At 38.7% G+C, this 21,344-nt stretch overlaps 1 protein-coding gene across 8 annotated transcripts in view; it reads right to left on the reverse strand.

Annotated features, from left to right (window-relative positions):
• GOLGA4 (golgin A4) overlaps positions 1-21,344 on the reverse strand; it is a 72,649-nt gene that overhangs the window by 38,857 nt on the left and 12,448 nt on the right. For 5 of the 8 annotated variants that reach the window (XM_088051276.1, XM_088051280.1, XM_014258705.2 and 2 more), the window contains exons 3-7: positions 13,386-13,484; positions 7,386-7,451; positions 5,915-6,229; positions 3,816-3,863; positions 3,371-3,427 (exon numbers count right to left, since the gene is read on the reverse strand). In XM_088051276.1, the coding sequence (XP_087907402.1) occupies positions 3,371-3,427; positions 3,816-3,863; positions 5,915-6,229; positions 7,386-7,451; positions 13,386-13,484 (585 nt within the window). The remainder of the gene's footprint in view (positions 1-3,370; positions 3,428-3,815; positions 3,864-5,914; positions 6,230-7,385; positions 7,452-13,385; positions 13,485-21,344) is intronic. The other 3 variants (XM_088051290.1, XM_088051285.1, XM_088051295.1) reach the window with 2 other exon arrangements.

A 21,344-nucleotide genomic window follows, 5' to 3' on the forward strand; every position in this document is an offset into this window, starting at 1 on the left:
CAAGGATTCCTTTTCCTAAAAGTTTGTACAGGGATCATTTCAAGCCTGCTCCTGAAAAACTGTCTTCTATGTACACACTTCTCCTGGAAGCTAAAGACTGCACTTTGGTAGAGTCTTCATTTAGCTGCAAAATTAAGTCAACATAAAGAGCAGAAATGCAAAATTCATTATGCTCATTCTATATGCCACCATTCTAAAATGACAAATGCCATGTGTAAGAAAAGAAAATTGGTCTTTTTCTTCTACAAATATGTCTCAAATGAGAAAAGCAGAGAATACCAAATAATTTAAATATGTGGATTTACTTGATACTTACATGCATTTGTTTGGCTGAACATTCTTAGAAACTTGTAGATATTTCCTAAATTCATTAGTAGGATCAACAGAGTTTTTTAACATATTTGCTGAAGGAGGTTTCTTCTAATTACTTCCTATGCTTTTAAAGTTTAAACATTTAAATTTCTTTAAATAATTATCATTCTAATAGAAAATAAATGTACTTAAATTAATTCACATCTAACTGCTTACTGAGAGAACCAGAACCACACATATATCATGCATGCAGTGCAAGTATTTTCAGAAACTTTTTAATATTTTTTATTTATATATGTATTTCATCTATACATATCTTCCCCAGGATTTACCCCAGGGAAAGAATGCTTCTGTGACTGTTATTCTGCAAAGATCACTTGTATAAAAGCAATCACCACCCATAAACATGAGTTCCATTAGCCAGGCAAAGACAGAGGACTACAGAAAGAGTAAGTAGGATGAAAAAGCAAATGAGACAAAACAGAGCCCTGGATGCTTCCTGCACTGCTTTCCTCCAACTCTAAATCTTGTTTTTATGCTGTCTTGCTGTCTATCCCTTACCTCAAACAGTGAATGCCCTGCCACAGATGAGACTGATACCAGTTTTGGAAACCACAGCTGTATGAGCTGAGCCTGCCCAGCCATGCACAGGCAGAACAGTGAGGGAAAGCATCACTGCAAAAACCATTCCTCTCTTCCCAACTATATCCACTTCTTAACACTGCATTGCCTCATGTTCTCAGCAATTACTGATCACACTTCTGTCCTGTGCTTCTGAGCTTTAGAAGCAATTTCCTTGAAACAAAGCAAAGCAGGCTAGTGTGAGAACAAGTGTCAAAGAGATTTATTGAAACCAACACAAAAATGGTCCTCTTTGGATCTCAGAGTCTCTCGTGATCCTTTTCTGAGAAGGAGAACACTGAAGACTGCTTTAGGACTGCTTTTGAGGAATTATTCCTAACAGGAGAAAACTAAGGTAATCAAAAACACATTGATTTCTAGGGACTGTGTCACACTGTCAATTTAGCCTCAAAAGAGGATTAGTTTACCCTTACATGGCGCTCTTAGAATAAACTTGCCTGATTCAATACATTTATGTGGAAAATGGACTGTATGATGAATAAAAGGATTATTAAAATTAATTTCTGATAACAAATTACTATATCAATGTACAACTTTGGACCATTTTAGCTTCCACAATGGAAACTTACCATTTTATTTGTAATTTTTCCTTTGTTGTCTGTTTTACCTAATGCTGCAACACCTTGGCTTCCAAAAGATCAGAAAAACTCTTTTTGAAGTGTATCAATTAATGAAAAACAATTTCAGTATTAGATTTGAAGGAATCTTTAAATTTACAAGATTGGTAAGAATGAAATTAAATTCTATATGAAATATATATACACAAATGTATAAATATATGTATAACTTCTCTACATACATAAATCACAAAAACTATGATAGAAGTGAAAAATAAAATGCATGTGTCCAACCTTTTGTCATCCGCCAAAGATTTAACTCTGTTCCACATATGCCTGACTTTAACAAGTAGTAATAAACTGGAAAACTGATCCTACAGGAGCATGCAGACACCTAACACAGAATAACCTTTTTCATTTGACCTCGCCGTGATCTGGAAAACGCACAACCTTGGCAAGCCAATTCTGACAGTAATGCAATGGATTTTTCTCTCCTGTGTACTGACAGTTTAGCTTAGGACATGACGATGGTCCAGACACAAGCTACAGCTCAGATGAGCACAGTACTCCCAGCACTGACCGACCTGCTGCTCTCAGCTGCTGGGGCAGAAACAGCACAGATGTGAACCAATTTGCTATCCCATGAGTACACACAATTCACAGCATGGTTACCTGAATTGCTCCCTGGATTGCTGAAGAGTGCCCAGCGATTTGCCAGTGACATCCCTTGAAATGACTGGCTGCCTGACTAGTCACAGGGATCAGTGTGTCACCCACAAGTCACCTCCTTGTGGGTGAGCTTGAGCCTTGAGTACACACATGGCCAGACACTCACAGTCACCACCCCTCATTATGAAGGGGACAGGTCCTGTTCCCTGTCTGTGAGCAAAACACCCAACTGCTTGGAGTGCGTCTGCTTTCAGGCAAAGGTGGGACCTCACCATAGTCTAATGGCTCCTACAACCTCCATGCCAGTGCTGCTGCCCTGCATGGCCCATGCCAGAAGTAAATGTGCAGTCATAAGACAAAGTCTGTGACTTTGGGCTAAACAGAACCCAGCTCTCCAATGGTACCCAGCTCTCTAGCAATGTAAGAGCACAGAGGCCTTTGCACGCCCATCTCGACACCTGGTCAACACCTGGTGGACACCTTGCACTAGCTCCTGAGGCAATAAAATGGCTTCAGCTTCACAGTGTGATTCACCAGGGTTTGAAAATATGGCGTTTTTGAACATGCCCTTTTAATCTGTTCTGACTGATTATCTATACATGTTTTTTAAGTCCATTGTGTTGATTATCAATACCAAACACACTAGAGTTTCTCCTTTTAATTTCACTATAACCTAAGGAGGTAAGTCATAACACAACCTACTTGATTTTATGATTGAAACTAAAATCCATAAAACAATGTAAGTATTACAACTGGGATAAAGAGGAATTTTTTTTTAATTATCCTTATTTTTTTTATGGTCACTGAAATCTTTATGAAAATGTGCCTATTACTTGTGTTTGCCTGAATTAGTATTCATCAGTAATCAAAGAGCAACAAATTGCACAGGGACATCTATGGCTGGGCCCTAAAATACTGCAAGAACCACACATGCTTCTACCTATTTCATAATGAAAAAGAGAAGTAGTTCAGTTGGTGATGCATTGCTCTGTCTTAAGAGTATAGCAGTAAACTGCTGAATGGGAAGCAAGGCAGAAGAGTAACTCCATATAAACAAAAAAACAAAAGCAGTAAAATACCCTGCTCTGTAATAGAAAATATTTTGTGAACAAAAAAGTCAAAAGCTAGGCAGAAAAAGATGCTATGTAGGTGTGATATAAAGTAAACATGAAATCAATAAAGGAAATTACCTCTCTCAGCTCTCCAATTCTGCGAAGTGCTTTATCCTGGCTTTGACTCAGAATGCTCTTAAGAAAAAAGGTAGAATAAAGATCAGGTGTATTAAATGTAATTTTAAAATGGATAAACAAATTCAAAAACTTCACAGATGTTATGATTTGTTTCTCTTTCAAGTCACACTTAATGTGCAAGTATTGTCATAAACTGCCAACTGTGGGTTGGCAATTTAACAGTCTATCACCTGAAGTCAGCTGATGCAACAAAAAAGGCTGGAGTACAATACTTCACAGCTACACTGACAAATTAATTTTACCTTCGCTTCCTTAGAAATCACAGCTAAGAAATCATCTTCTGTTACATATACACAACACACTGAAAACTAAATCTGTATTGTCACTACACATTTTAGGATTCAAAAAAGCATGCAGGTAAGAGAGGACGAAAAGTAATGCTCACCTGTAGCTTCTTCTTTTCCCGCTGGATAACTTGATAAGCAGACACTAGCTAAAATACACAAATCGGATATAAAAATGATAATACATCTGTGTATAGCCACCAAAATAATTTCCTTAGTTGCATCAGTACCTGCATTCTCAAACTCTTCGCTCCACTTGAGAACGCTCTTTTGATAGAAATGTACTTAAATTTTCTTAATGTTTTCTTTTTCTATCTTTAAAATACCTCCAATATGTAAAAAAATACAAGCCTACATGACAAAACAATGATGCTACTCAGCATTCATACACAGTTTTCCCTTCCCTGAGATGGCATGCGACATACAATCCTTCAACACAGGGGGTCAAAGCCAAGGGTGTCAGAAAGTTACATCCCAGACAGCTACCCCACAGGGGTGACCACCTGTAAGAGTACATCTCCCAGGGAGATAACGCAAAAATAATTTTACAGAGAGCATGCATTAAAAAATACATTTCTAAATTTAACAAAAAAAGGTGTAATGTTCTCATCCCTTATGCTTTGCATATATATCCAACAAAGACAGATTGAAAGTGGACAATATTTAATTTTTCATTGTAAGCTAAGGAAAGGAGTAACTGCCCAACTTAGTTTACTTGAATATTTGATTACAACTGCCAAGAGGCATTATGTTGAAGTAGCATAACGGCACTCAGAATTAGAACATTCTATTCTCAAATTGATGAGAAATTTAAGAAAAACAGATCTAGAACACTGAAACCAGAAATCAGTAAGTCAAAATATATCTTCAAATTCTTACTTAAAACAAACTAAACATTTTCAGAATTCAAAATTACTTTTAATTTCAAAGTCGTATTTATTTTGCCCATACAAGAAAATCAAAACTGCTATGGGTGGTTTCCTTTACCATATTTTTGAGTTGCTAACTTTGCATTCTATTTTAAGAGGGAAAAAATATTTCTGCTTTAATTACTCATTATACATTGAAAAAAGTTTCTTCCAAGCTCCAGAAAACAATTATTTTTAATTGAACTAAAGAAACCCACAAAACCAGGAAAAAAATCCAAGCCATTTTGACAGAGAAAGGTAGGACTTGGCAGACAGATTACAATAAATAAAATAAAATAAATAAATAAAAAAACCCCAAACAACCAGAAAAGCACTAAAACAAACCCACAAACTGAAGGATTTTCATTTAAGCAACTACTATTTACGTAAATTTTAAAAAAATACATTTTACACTAGCTGGAAGTGAAGGAAAAATTACTGTAAGACAACTGCTTTTTCAGGCATATGCTGAATACTGCAGTCATTGTATACATATTTTAGATTCCAGGGATTTCAACAAAAGTCTGCACAGGAAGTTTTGTATTTGAGGGCAGCAAACATTAAAAGAACTGTGAAAAACAGTATAAACATCCAGTTTTAAATACAACACATTCACACTTCAAAAAACAATTTAAAAACCCAAACAAAATCACAAAACTAATTACAAAACCCAATACCAAAACACCACCACCAGTTAGACAGCTTTACTTTCCCCAATAATTTGGAAAATGAGTAGTGAAACTACTTATATAACTGGTTTTAAATAAAATACAAAAAAATAAGATGCTTGAAGTAATTCCTCCCAGGGATCCTGGAAATTAGGAAGAATAGAACTTGTTTATTGAAAGCAAAATGCTTGCCTATTGCACATGGACAGAATATACACTGTGCATTTCAAGAACAAGTTGCAGGAAAAAAAATTAATTTTCTGTCACAGGAGTACAAGTCATGCTCATCTGTGTTGTGAACACTACCCCCTGCTAGATGCTTTCAGTTGAAATCTTAATAGGCCTGCTCTGTGTGAGTAACCATTAATTAACCTCTACTGCTGACATAGGAATATTATTTACAAACAAGAGAAAAAAAAGATTTCCATGTTTTATTACCAGAAAAACATTTGACCTATCTAGGTCAAAAATAACTAGACTTAGAACAATTTCATTTTCCCATGTTAGTTTTAAGTTGAAACATTTGCTCCAAATAGGAAAACAAAAAGATTGTTCGCTGCTGCAGAATCTCTTAGCCTAATCTCTTTCCCCTTTCTCCCTGACTACACCAGTCATATTGCCTACCTCTGAGTATTTTCCCCTATAGTTGCCCAAACTGCGCTCCATTCTACGCAGACGCTGCAGCAACTGCTCTTTGCTGAAGTTATCCATATTTCCCGGAGGCTCTTCTGTTTCACTTTCAATGTCAGAAGGTGAATCAAAGGTGGGACTGAAGGCTTCCAAGTCTAGTCGATTCAGTGAGTCTCTTGAAGAACTTCGTACTAAGGATTCTTTAGAAGAAGAGCGAAATAGGGTCTCTTTTACTGGGCTTCGAAACAAAGACTCCATGGAGGGAACTCGAAGTTGAAGCCTCTGGGCAAAAGACTGACTGTCACTTTGCTGCAAAAATTCAAAGAAAGTAATTATTTATTTATAGAAAGTATTTCTTGCCTGCTTTTAGGCAGGCAGACACACTAAAGTCCAGGAAAGAGACCTGACCTGTGCAAAAAAACTAGTGTTACCTAACATATGCATGACACCAAATAGCTGCCACTACCTTAGACAAATTATCTCCTTGTGCAGAAAAATTGAGCGTGCAACTACCAGATGTGTGCAATTTCAGATAACAACTAAATCTAATAAACTACAGCTCTGATTTAAAATTTTAGAAGAATGCATTTCTGTGTAAACCCTCTAAAAAGTGAAGAATGTGTAATAATGTGTAATATACAGTTATTTACTACTGTCTCAAACTTGAAAAGTATAACTGAATCAGTTCTTGATGTATCACACAGAAGACTGTATTTATCTCACAGACACAGATACCTTCTTATGATGAAGGGAACAAATTAATAGTATAAGTCCTTTATGATAGTCGGTTCTAGCAAGCCATCTTGAACAGTCCTTTTCTTATTTTTATTTTAAATGGCTTTATGATTTTTACATAAAACAAAATTATTAATTTATGCAGCTATAGTACTTCATTCTATACCAAAAGATTCTGTGCTGTGGTAACCTATATTGCTGGTGCTACAGAAGTGATGTGAAAGCATTACTGCATGACATTGCCTCTACAATCAAATGTTGGGAGGCACATGCCAGAAGCCACTGCTAATCCCATTTTAGCAAGCTAAATGTTTCCCTGAGCCATATTTAAAAAAAAAAAAAATTACCTACATCTTTATCACTAGTGACAATATTTTTAACCTATCGGTTATTTTCCTTCAGCTAGAAGGTACCTTTCATGCAATAGGCCCTCTACTTTTTAAACTGAGTTTAATGCTCTGTTATCCTATGATGGCTGTGCAGCAAGATGTAACTCAATGCTGGCAGTCTGCTAGATAGTCCTTGGGGAAAAAAAGCTCACACATCAGTGACAATACTTAATACCAGCTAATGGGATTACACACAAACAAAATATCTGAGCATCCTGACAGGCAAGTACTTATCATTCCTGCTTCAGCATGAAGATATATACTGGGCACTTAAGCCAATTTAACACTAAGACAATGCAGCAGTGAAGGAGGAAACAAATCCCCCCATGCCCTCCACATACCTGTGGAGAGACAAATTCACTTCCATTGTTTTCTGTGGATCCAGGAAGTGGTTGTTTATTCAAGTTCTACAGGAGGTAAAAACAACCATTAGAAGAAATAGAGCACAAGGACTGTAATTCAGTGATTGCTAGAAACAGCATCTGTGCTTTTTTCTTTGCCTGTGTTTTTAGTACTTTCTTTAGAAAGCTTATTAAAATGTCTTCATGCAAATAAGCTAGTTTGTTAAATTCAAAACAGACTGCTGCAATATGCAGAACTACAAAGCAGCTATGTGTGCATGGATTAGTATGAAATATCTGCAAATACGGACATCTCCAATTAAGTAATTCATAATGATTATTTATATAACATTTAGACAAAGTTGATTTAGATTGATTTAGAACAAATCAAAGACACACCAAAAAGACAGAATTATAGCAGAAAAAATCTAACTGATGACTAGTATTTACAGCCATTATGAGTATGGCTGTAACACTATCTTTCTCTGTTTTGGTGGACTGCAGGGGCAGAAACTACCTGGAAAAGAAGTGCTGGTAACAAACTGTTTAAAACTCCAACAAGCATGGGAAGAAAATTAGATTTTCAGAAAATACATTTTACACAAAACTTTTGCATTCCCAAAGAATGGAAAACGAAATACACACGCATTAAAAAAACCTCACCCAAAACAATAAAACCAATACAACAAAAAACAATAGTCTTGAGTTATTTGGTGTGTTTGGTTTGGGTTTTGGGGCTTTTTTTAAAATTTGTTTGGTTTTTTTTTTACAGAGTTTAGAGATTTCTGTTTCTAGCCTGTCTATTCTGCTTTTCCTGTGTCCTGTGTTCAGGTGTTTTCTAATCCAGTCCTAATTTTCAAGAAGGATGACCCTGGAAACTACAAGTCTCTTAGTCTCACTTCATTGACTGGAAAAATTATGGAGATGATTTTCTGGGAATTATAGAAAAACAGCTGCAAGACAGAGCAATCCTTGGTCACAACCAGTAATGAGTTCATGAGGGGACACTCCTGCTTGCCAAATCTGATTTCCTTTTATTACAAGGTCACCCACTGAGCTGACCAAGGGAAGCCACTCGTAATCTTTTTGGATTTCAGTAAAGCTTTTGATAATGTCTCTCACAGGATCCTTCTAGACAAAATTTTCAGCATACAGTGGATAAATACATCATGCAGTGCGTGAGCAGCTGGCTCATAGCTCGGGCTTAAAGGGTTACAGTGAATGGAGTGATACCAAACTGGTGTCCTGTCACTAATGGGGTTCCACAGGACTCCATCCTCGGCCCTGTGCTCCTCATCTTTATAAATTACTTGAATGCAGGACCTGAAGGTATGCTAAGTTTGACAATGATACTAAATTATTGTTGATTCTTTTGAAGGCATAGAGGCCCTGGAAGAGGGGGCCTCAGCAAACTGGAGGGCTGAGTAATCAGCAAGCATAGGAAGTTCAACAAAGACAAGTGCCAAATTCTGCACCTGGGATGAAGCAACCCTGGATTGTATGGACATAGTGGGAAACAAGACACTGGAGGAGCAGCACCATGGAAAGGGACCTGGGGGTCCTGGCCAATGGAAAGTTGAATGTGAGTCAGCAGTGCCTGCACAGCCAGGAGGGTCACCCATGTCCTGGGCATCAGGCACAGCATTGCCAGCTGGACAAGGGAGGGGACTGTCCCCTCTGCTCTGCACTGGTGCAGCCTCACCTTGAGTGCTGGGAGCAGTTTTGGGTGCCACAGTATAAGAAAGATACAAAACTATTAGAGAGCATCCAAGGAAGGGCTACAAAGATGATGAAGGGCCTTGAGGCAAAGCTGTACAAGGAGCAGTTGAGGTCACTGGGCTTGCTCATCCTGGAGGAGACAGAGGGGAGACCTCATAGCAGTTTACATCTTCCTCATGAGTGGATGTGGAGGGGCAGGAGCTGTGGTGACCAGTGACAGGATCTGAGGGAATGGCATGAAGTTATGTCAGGGAAGATTATGTCGGATATTAGAATAAGGTTCTTTACCCAGAGGGTGGTTGGGCACTGGAACAGGCTCCCAGATAAGTGGTCACAGCACCAAGCCTGTCTTAGTTCAAGAAGCGATTGGACAACACTGTCAGAAATATGGTGTGATTCTTCAGGCTGTGCTGTGCAGGGACAGGAGTAGGACTTGGGTCAATCCTGTGGGTCCCTTTCAACTCATAGATATTCTATGATTCTAATTTACACAAATCCAGTTTTTTGCTGTATAAATCCAGTCCAACTAAATTAGCAGAATATGCTAGAAACCATCTTGGACATGGATTTTTTCCAGAGAAGTGAAACATTGAGGCATATCAAACAAAAGATGGGTATATTCACCTACAAGCAGTGTAACTCTTTAACTTTTAATCAAGTTCTATCCTGACAGTTATATGTAAGCTGCAAATCTAAGGTGTACATAGAACTGAAATCTCAATCATAGTCACCCTTGTATATATATCTCCTACATGATCACACGCACAGCTTCTACTCTTCTACTCTTCTACTATTATATGCCAATAAGCATACCTAAACATTTATGTGGCAGAGGAATGATTTGCTGTAAAAAGGCTACAAAAAGATCTGACATGGGGCAAATTTGAGGTAGTACAGAAATACCATAGAACAAAGAGAAATCCAGATAGTTAAGAAAACCAGAGAACTGAGCAGTTACCCATATACAGACAAAACAAAATGAGCCATACAAGAAGTCTGGATTTGTAAGCTGTGCTTCATGTGGCTTGAACAAAATCTGCATTCTGCTTCAGAACTCTATACTGTGGCAGTATAGGATTTGTTCCTAGTGGATTAACAGTTTTTACAGGTTTTTAACTAAACCACTTCTACACTGCATTCCTGGCTCCATTACTCATTCTTGTTTTTTCTCATAATGGGAAAAGTTAATAATAAGACAAACCAAATAAAAAATTAGCTCCTGCTTTATAATTTACAAAGCACCTGCTGTGCTACTATAGGACTGACAACAGAGGAAGACAAACACTTTACCAAGACTTCATAAAAGGATTGATTGGGCATTGGAATGCACTGCACTGAGAGGTGGTGGTGTTTCCATCTTTGAAAGTACTTAAGAAAAGACTGGATGTGGCACTTAGTGCCATGGTCTAGTTGGAAAGATGGTGTTAGATCATAGGTTGGGCTCGATGATCTCAGAGGTCTTTTCCATCCTACTTAATTCTGTGATAATGGGACTTAAAAATTAAATACACACACTTTTTTCAAAAATCATGTAGTCTAATACACATAAAAAATAGTTAAAGGAAACTATGGAGGGTTTGCACACGTAATTTATAAGAATAATTTAATATTTAACATCTATTTTAAAACACAATATTAAATCAATTTATTACATTTAGTAAGGTTTTAATGAATATAAAATGCATGGATGCTGTTCCTTTCTGTGAAGATGCTTAAAAGCCGCCATTTAAGGACCCATAAAGATCCTTAAAAATGTAATTTCAAAACTAAACTAGTGCTGCCACTTCTAAAAGTTTCCTACTCAAGGCATCTTTGTATACAATCTATAGGAACAAAAGAAGAACCTGTATTTGGGGTTACACTTTCTATTGGCATAAATAATAAAAGGGATACACCAGTAATCCTTCATATAAAAAATGGACCACCATAGGCTGCTTCAAGTCTATGTCACTGTGCTCTAGGGCAAAGGATTGCATTTGGGTATCCACACACTGAATGGTAAGCATGAATGGAAGTTGCTATATAAAAGTATAGATCCAAGAGGCTTTGAAAAGCTTAAAAGCCCTTGCCTTTCATAAGCCTGAAGAGAGCTTTCAGCAAAATTAGACTCACAGAACACAAGCAGCCATTCTGAAAGTCTTAAAACCAGCAGTTACATCAGGGTTTCTGGAGACAATTGGAAGTTTTTCCTCCACAAACTCATAGAACATAATATCTGTATCTCTTTCCAAAGACAACTATACTTACAATCTCTAACAAAAACGTTGCTTTTTATTATGAATATGTATAAATCAGAGCTCAGTTTCAACTGGAGCACATTAGAGTGTTCCAGTAACATTTGTGCCACCTTACTTCCCTCTTTCTGAAATGCAAAATCATACTTATTTCTCAAAGGTATAAATAGATTAGCAAGCTTGAGAAGTGAAAGGTTAAATGTATGTATTTAAAAACATTTTACTGCTTTTAATAGTAATACTTCCTCAAGTATTCCAAAACTGAGCAATTTATGAAGGGAGAAAGGAAGGAGAGCTTAATACTTGTTTTCTTCCCTTATTTTCCTTTATCTTTTTCTTTCAAAAAAAACCCATGCCCAATAATATTTTAAACTGTTTCTTCATGCAATAAAACTTTTGCAGTTTACTTATGAAAGAGTTTATACTAACTTCTTCTATGCCAAAAGAAATCCACAGTTACAGTCACTTCTCTATGCTGTTCACTCTCAGATCACGTATAAAGTTAAAATATTGTTCTGTTTCAGCAGAATTAATATACATTTCTGTGTGTTGGTGAAACTTTCCTCTCCTGTATTTTTAGTGTACCTAGGTTTTGTAAAGATATATAATGTGGGTGTTTCATTAATATATATTTTTTGAACCAGTCATCCTATTCTCTATAAACTTTCCTATCATTTTCTCCCCCTCTCAATTCTTATTGTGACTACTGCTCTAGAATTTTCAAAAAGTTCAGAATACAAAATGAGTTTTACAAGTAACTTATTATTAATACACACTGGTAACACATTAACAATAACTGTTATATTACGATTATTAGCATGTATGCAGTCTTACATATAAATATGTGACCCAGTAAATATGCCACTAAAGTACATACTAAAAGATTATATAAAGACAACATTGGAGCATTCACACAAACAGGTTATTTGAAATTAATTTTTTTCAAGATAATCCTGTTGTGTAGTGGAACTAAAAAAGCTTATTTAAATTTGCAGTGAATCTTTAAGCAACAATTCCTGGACCTGGAATATTGTCGGAATACACTTTCCAGGGACCACAATTTTAATCAATGTTTCTGTCCAATCTTACTTAGCCTAAGAGAGACAAGTCCAACACAATATGGTGTGCTGTGCTATGTCCTGCTTATTAAATTTTGATCCTGTTACAGCTTCCAGTGACTGGTTATTTTAAACCATGAGCAGGAAAAGAACACTTATGAAGTAATCATGAAGTATCATGATGAGCTGGGATTCTAAAAATTACTGTACTTTAAATCACTTATGGACTCAGGAATGCCATGCCTCTGAAGCATGTGAAAATGCCATTCCTGTCCTGTGCCAATAGCTAGAATACAGCTTTGTATGCGCATATATCAGAAAGCAGAAGTCTGACTTCCTCCCTATGCCTGCTTCTTTTTCTTCACTTCTTGCCTCTTCTCACTGAGCTTCTTCACTTATATATGGTGAAGACAACACTTTCAGGCAAAGAAACATACATTTTAAGTAAAATCTAATTATTAAAAAAAGATTATTCATTCTCACAATAATAACTGCCAGGTTATAAACTTGATGTAGATAAATTTATGTATCTATGTGAAATAATTATTTCCTGCTACCATTAGTAGTAAATGACATGCTGCATTTCACTGTATACAGCAAACAGCATATAAATTTTACACATAACCAATCCCAATGTTAATTCTACCCACTTCTCTTGAAATACATACAGACATACATAAATATGAAGAGGAAATTTCTATGCAATACACATACAAACTTGTGCAACAGTTATTTAAATTTGTGTATTGTTATGTGTATAAGAGAAAATATGTTAATTTTCTTAATGTTACAACAAATTCACATCATACAGCACACCAGCCAGGAGCTATCAGGTGGTTCCTCTGTGAAATTTAGTGCAGGGTTAGCAACAAGGTAGTTAAGACAGAGGTCTTTGTGAGAACAAGTCACAAGCAATTAAATTTGCCTTCTAGTACATTACTCTCCTCCACCTGCTAAAGGCATCACTAAGAGGCGTGGGGAGGACTCACCACACCGTCAGTCTGTGGCTTAGGTTGTTTGGTGGGATCCAAAGCAAAGATAGTATACTCAGAGAGAAAAGCAGGTTCTGCTATCATCCCGGCTAACAGCTGTTATTCAATGCAAAAAAGGAGGAAAATGAAAATAAATCAAGCAACAAAGAACATTGCAAAATTTTACTCCATTTTTCCATGCTATTAAAAACATAACAAAACAATACAGCAGTTTATGAGACAACAGATACTGATAAAGGGAGGATATGACCAGAAAATATGCACTACATCATTTCAGAACAGCCAAAATACAGTTTTGATCATTTAGAACTAAAGAAGCATGCTATTTAAAAGATCTTAGTTTAGCCCAAGATAAAAACTATGTTTCAGGTATTGTTATTGTAATTTTTTTAAACTTCTGTGGATGAGTTGTCTTCATATACCACTGAGCCCTATTTGCTTTCAGTTATTCATGAACAACTCACTACTCTAAAAATTCTATCAGTATTTCAGCTATGTATAATATAAAATGCTTGCTTTTAACTATTCGCCATCTAGTGCTTTTATACACTAGAATTCTGTCTATATTTAAAAAAATTCCTTACAATTTTTTTTAACTTCTAGCAGATTATTTTGTAAAAATACCATAAATTGAATTTAACTATTTTATCAAGACAGTTTCTAGGAAGTGATATAAATTCCTAGAAGTGAAAACATGAAGCAGAGAGACTGGAATTTGAAATCAGATTGGATATATACATGCAATCTAGTGCATTTAGGATGCTGTAAGAAAAATATTTCTCTCATGATTATACTCACATATCTAAGCTCACGGTTCAATTACCTTACATCTTGAGATTTCAGAATTGCACTGATTGCTGACTGAACCAAAACACTACATAAAACAAAACTCTTCTGAAATAAGGAGACAAAACCCTCTATCTGAAGTTACTAAGTACTCTTAGGAATCAAATACTAATATAAGGAGTTTAATTTACTTTTTTTCTGACGATTACATTGATTCCAGTAGCAGATTAATGACATAAATTCGAATTGAGAGAAAATATTTTCACAGGCTGAAAGGCTACATGACTTTAAATTTATGCTCACCAAACCCTTTCAGAAAATGTAAGTAGTAAATGTTCAGTGAGAGCCATATACCTCAGATTTGCCAATAACTAGTTATGTGATAAATGTAACCTTGGATAAAAATTCGTGAAAGAATAAATAAGTATATAACTGTATTTGTAACAATGTAAAAATTATATAAAATATAGTGTGGCCTAAAGATTTCTCCCCAGACCTAGCAGTAACTACCCATTCAGGCGGTAACGACCCTAGGCTACGTTTATCAGCCTGAAAGAAAGAGCAGGACATGGACAATCAGGCTAAAAACAATGAGAGGAGCCAGGCTGAGATGCCCATCGGCTCCACACCGCACCTGGACACTTCACCCTGAGAGTCCAACCGAGGATACAATCGGGAAGCACTCAGAACCTTTCACATGCGAAAGAACTCTGCCCAGTCATCTATTGATTCAGTTCCACTGTTCCAGGAAATTCATTCAACCAACCATCTAAACTCTTTGTTGAACAGTAACTGCTCGGAGTTTTAGCCTCAGGACACAAAATCCCTATAAAAACCTAGGACAGTCTACCCTCCTTCGTGGATTTGGGTAAATCTGTACCTCTGGGTATAGACCCCTGTCCACCCAGCGCTGCGCTGATTTATTTTATTGTGGTTTTTTTCTCTCGTCTGTGATTGAAATTGTTTTATAATAAATCGCTTTTTGTATTAACCCTATCTTGCCATTGCATTTATAACAGTTACATCCAACAAACTCAGTTGAAACTTCTTACTTTTAAGTTACTACAAAGATGAGCTGCTAATAAAAAAGATGGTCACATGCTCTCTATCTTCTTCACTCCCCTGGAGCCTTAAGACACTTGCCCTGTGCATTCACCGTGGTAGCAACCACATATCAAATTTGTCTTCCTCCTCTCTCAGCCTGTTAGAAGGATAATTCTTAAGAGTAAGCTGTGCAAAAGCTCTATAAATATATATATATATGTGTGTGTGCATGTGTATATATAAATAGATATGTGTATGTATGTATATGTGTAATAGATATAGATATATATAGATATATGTTCGGGGTTAGGTGTCCTTCCTTTAGTCCTGGCTCACCTACGGAATTTTTACCCAATAGTTTCGGGGAAAACCTGACTGCTGGTACTTAGTGGGTGCTTGAGAAACAGAAAGAGTTTGGCTGGGCCCAGGGGGGAAGGAGAGCAGGGAAAAAAGGGAGGGCAGGGACAGCTTGTCTGGTTTCTTCAGCTTCAGAGGAGGACACTTTGCTGGGAGCTGTTGCTGCGGAGAGAAGGGAATTTTGCCATCACCCAGACAGAGCTGCTTCTTCTTCTCCTTCTCCCCTCTTTGTTGGTGGCCTCGTACCCCCTGTCCTGCCGGGACGTGTGGCAGTGCCAGGCACCGCCGTGGAGCTGCTGATACACCTCAGCCACCGGCCCAGGATCTCAGCTCATCCCTGCTGTTCCAGCCGACTGTTCCTCAGAGCCCCGCAGGAGCACCGGGACTGCCCGCCCGAGGAGGTTTGTGAAGCAAAGCCTCTCCTCCATCCTTTCCAGTCTCGGTAAAGAAGGCTGTCACGGGGGTCCCTGTTTTGTTGTTAATGCTGCAGTTATATTTGTTTGTGTGCCTCGTTATACATACTAGTAAAGAACTGTTATTCCTATCCCCAGATCTCTGCCTGAGAGCCCTTGATTTCAAAATTATAATAATTCAGAGGGAGGGGGTTTACATTCTCATTCCAAGGGAGGCTCCTGCTCTCCCTAGCAGACACCTGTCTTCTAAACCGAGGCAATATATATAGATGTACAGGTGTGTAAAATCCACCTACATTTTTTTCCCTCCTCTGAGCTTTCAGACAAGACAAAAATAAGGAAACTGAAAGAACTGACAAGTGATAATGGTTCCAGACAATCTTCATCAGATGTTGATGATCGTAGAAGTTCTTGCTCCTCTTGAAAGCGCTTATACAAATAAAATTAAAGGTATATACTTTGTATACACAAGTGTGCAAACATACAGCAGCAATACTACAAGCAAGCCTGATGGCCTCATGAATTAGAAGCATGTAAATTCACAAATAAAATGATGTAATTTTTTAAGGTAAAAATTGTTTTGCATGTTTGGAGAAGACCAATTAAAAAGATGAAACACAGTTTGCAAAGCACTGATAAATGGATTAGGCAAATATCATTAACAAAAAGATTATGAACATATTCATGTAACATTATTTTCAGCTTAATTAAATCACTTTTAATGATATGACCATCAAGAACTTCAGGAACCACAGACAATTTAAATTATCTCTTCACAGTAATAGCCTGCTAGTTCTCAAAATATTAAGTTGCGACATTTCACCACAGCATTACTTTATTTAATCGTAATTGCGTTATTTAGTACACGAAAAGCTTGCATTAAAAATAATTCCTATTTGATCTCTGACAAGCTTTTCCCCTCCAAAAAAGACAGTCTGTCTGTTTGGTCAGCGTCTGTGAATTGTTAGATTTTCAGTCATCCCTGGAAGTCCATGACCATGTTAGTGTAGCCAAGTTAAGGAGGCTCAGACATAAATTCAAAAATTTACAAATTCATTCTTTAACAAAATGTTAATTATAAACCCCAAAACATACAGGTAACTTTAAGCACTTTAAGCAATGGCACAAGTTCGTTTTAAAAATTCACTCAAACTACCTGGTAGACTGATAGGGATATGCAACCCTGTTTTAACACAGTAAGAAGATCCAAACTATCCACTGCCTAAAATATGCCAATCCATATTACAGCTATGATTCTGAGAAAAAGGAAATTGATGCAGTACTGCTTGTGTTTGCAGACATAACTGCAGTGTCTCCATCATAACTAAAAGTTTACCCTAACAGTAAAATGCAATTAAAAATTCTGTTTAGTTTCACTGATGTTGATCATCATGCCAGAACATGTCTAAGTTATCTCAGTTTTGCCCTTCTTGCTTGAGTAAAGACAAGCACAGAAGGGAAGAAGGTCTATTTTCCTCAGTTTTCAACAATAAGACAGGTTGTCCTCGGGACAACTGGCCCCCTGAACTAGTAGAAAGACAGAGAATAGCCCCTCTGCAATCCAGAAGGAAACAGTGACCTGCTGAGCCACTTAAAATGTTCACAAACCAGTGGGACCAGATGGGATCCATCCTAGAGTGATGACCAAGCTGGAAGAAGAGCTCCCTAAGCCATTCTCCCTCATTTATTATCAGTCTTGGCTTACTGAGGAGGTCCCAGATGACTGAAAACTGGCCAATGTAATGCCCATCCATCAGAAGGACCTAAAGGAGAATCCAGGGAACAAAAGGCCTGCCAGTCTGACCTTGGTGCCCAGCTAGATTATGAACAGTTCATCTTGAGTACAATCACACAACACCTACAAGGTGACCAAGGGATCAGACTCAGCCAGCATGGATTTAGGATGGGCTAAACCTAACCAACATGATCTCCTCTTACGACCAGGTGACCCACCTGGTGGATGCAGGGAAGGCTGTAGATGTTGTGTACCTGGACTTAGCAAAGCCTTCAACACTGTCTCCTATGGAATAATCTTGGAAAATCTGGCAGCCCATGGATTGGACAGGTGCACTGTTCACTGGGTTAAGAACTGGCTGGATGGCTGGGCCCAGAGAGTGGTGGTCAATGGTGCTGCATCCAGCTGGTGGCCGGTCACCAATGGTGTCTCCCAGGGGTCTGTGTATGGGTCCAGTCCTGTTTAAGATCTTTACTGGTGATCTGGATGACGGGATTGAGTCTACCATTAGCAAATTTGCATTCACACCGAATTAGTTGTGAATACCAATCTGCTGGAGGGTAGGAGAGCTCTGCAGAGGGCGCTGGACAGGCTGGATTAAATGGCTGAATCCAACAGTATGGGGTTTAACAAGACAAGCACCAGGTCCTGCACTTTGGCCACAACAACTCCCTGCAACATTACAGGTTGAGTCCAGAGTGGCTGGACAGAGGCCAGGTGGAAAGGGACCCTGGGGGGTAATGACTGATGGCAGACTAACATGAGCCAGCAGTGTGCCCATGTGGCCAAGGCCAATGGCACCCTGGCCTGTATCAGGAACAGTGAGGCCAGCAGAAAAAGAAAACTGATTCTTCCTCACCAGCACTGGTGAGGCCACACCATGAGAGCTGTGTCCAGTTCTGGGCCCCTCAGTTTAGGAAGGATGTTGAGATGCTGGAGCATGTCCAGAGAAGGGCAACAAGGCTGGTGAAGGGTCTGGAACACAAGTCCTATGAGGAGTGGCTGAGGGAGCTGGGGTTGTTCAGCCTGGAGAAAAGGAGAGTCAGGGGAGACCTTATCACTGTCTACAACTGCCTCAAAAGAAGTTGTAACTAGGTGGGGGTTGGTCTTTTCTCCCAGGAAACAAGTGACAGTCTTAAGCTGCACCAGAGAAGGTTTAGGAGGACATTAGGAAGAAGCTCTCCACAGAAGGAGTGATTTGGCATTGGAATGGACTGCCCTGGGAGGTGGTGGAGTCACCATCCCTGGAGGTGCTTAAGAAAAACTAGATGTGGAACTTAGTGCCATGTCTAGTTGACAAGGTGGTGTTATAGGTCATAGGTTGGACTTCATGATTTCAAATGTCTTTTCCAACCTAATTGAGTCTGTGATTCTGTGAGCTAACCTTACAAGTAAAGAAGGCACAACAATATTGAGGCAGAACAGTGAGCTCTTTATCAATGTGAAATTTCACATTTCCTCTTCAGTAGCCAAGACAAGAGTTTCACACTTCAAATAGTTACCAAAGACAGAATATACTCAGTCATGGTCCAAGAGTGGTATTTCTTTAACACATTTAAAACTGGCTGCATTTGCCCATCATCCTCCACCCTCCAATATTAGGTGACCAACAATGAAAATATTTAAGGACTTGCATTACAGCATTTTTGTTACTCTGTGTGTTTATTTGGTACAGCCTGTTTTTTTAGTAGTGGGGGAGGGCCACAGAAGTGGCTTCTGTGAGAAACAGCTAGAAGCTTCCACCATGTGAAACAGAGCCAACCTCTGATGGCTCTGAAGATGGACATGCTGCAGGCCCAATTAAAGAAGTTGGTAATGCCTCTGTGATGACATATTTAAGAAGAAAATCAAAACAGAGCATGGGCAGACTTTTCCAGAGATGGCAAGGTGCTGCTGCCAGGGGCCATGCCAGCACAGCCCATGGTGGTGTGCCATCGTGGCTGCCACCGTTTCGGTGCGGCCCACAGTAAGCCTTGCCTGCCTAGCCACCACTGCCAGCCACATTGCAGGCAGAAGGGCAGGGGCGGTGGCAGCAGCTTCTCCTTCCCACTGCCCTGCATAAGGAGAGGTCTTAAATAGCACCAGCACCATGGTGGCTGCCACTGCATGTTTGCCCTGGGCGGTGCCAAAAATATGGTGAGCAACTACCCAGTGTGAAACCTAGATGAGATCAATCTCCCAGTGCTGCAGTATCCTGCAAAAATCTTTGAATTGGTAGAATTTATTAGCAATGGAGGACTATGGACCTCTGGACTATGACCTCTTGAAAACAATTTTTCTTCTAGTCAGAGAAGAGGAAGTGAGAACATGTGAAGGAAAACAACATGGCGGCACCAAGGTCAATAAAAAAGAAGTAGAGGAAGAGCTCCAAGCATTGGAGCTGAAGTTCCTCCACATGCCATGGTGAGGACTATGGTGAAGCTGGCTGCCCTCCTGCAGCCCATGAAGTCCACAGAAAACACAGAGATCCAATCACAGCCCATGAGAGAAGTACTCACACTGGAGCAAGTGAATGCCAGAGAAAGCTGTGATCCAGTAGGAGACCCAAATGGAGAGAGAAGGCCACTGCTTCCACAAATAGAGAGAGAGGGCCCTTGCTTCCAAACTTGAACAGCCTATCCTCAAAGGACTGCACCCTGAGGATGAGTGACCCACACCACTGCAATTTTAGAAAGATTGTTTGCCCATGGGAGGGACTCATGTTGCAGCAGTCTTGGCAGGACTGCTTGCTGCTCCTAAGATTGGAGCTACGCTGGAGGAGTTCACAGAAAACCATCTCCCATGGGAGGGACCCTACGGCACAGCAGAAAAAAGACTTCCCTCCCTGAGCAAACAGAAGAAAAGATCCCAGGTGACAAACTAACCAAAACTCACACTCCCTGTCTCCCTGCACTGTCAGGGGGAAGGCGGTGGGGGGGAAGAAGGTGTTTTAAAGGCTTATTTTACTTCTTGTTATGCTTCTCTGACTCTGTTAATAATAAATTTACCTTATAGCTTTAAATTTGAACCTATTTTGCCCTTAGAGTGTTCTCTCCCGATTCTTATCTCAACTCATGAACACTTCATTAATTTCCTCTCCCTCTCCTCTGCTCAACTGTAACAAGAGAGAGTGAATGACTTTCCTAAGTACCTGGCATCTGGTCATTGTCAAACCACTAAACTCTGACAGCTCATAACCTGCTAAATATTTAGTTACATTACAGGCAGAGCTCTCTAATGAGTCCTGTAATTACACTACTTATTGCTTTCCAATATATTCATGTGTTCTTACCTGCATTTTTCTTTGTTTTTCAACCATCTATTCAGTATAACTTTAAGAACTAACTGTCTAGTTAACTCTGGGGGTGGCAAGGTTAGGGGGTTAATAAAAATCACAAAAAAAATATTCACCTCTGCCTGCAAAGAGGCAAGAAGCAGCCTGCTAGTCAGCCAACATTAAACAGTAGTACCATGCAGGATTCTTGTGCTTCAGGATTTGTCCTAAAACCCACTCTGAATTATCTTAATAGCTTCAGAAACATTAAATATAACTGGTGCTATACTGTCTAATGTATCACTAGCAGCATATCAGCACTAGGCTGGTATTGCAATCAATAAAACTAGACAAGCTAGAATCAGCTG

The sequence above is a fragment of the Pseudopodoces humilis genome, chromosome 1, assembly GCF_049639895.1.
Source record: "Pseudopodoces humilis isolate 2021_Gansu_Grassland_sample_001 chromosome 1, ASM4963989v1, whole genome shotgun sequence".
NCBI lineage: Eukaryota > Metazoa > Chordata > Aves > Passeriformes > Paridae > Pseudopodoces > Pseudopodoces humilis.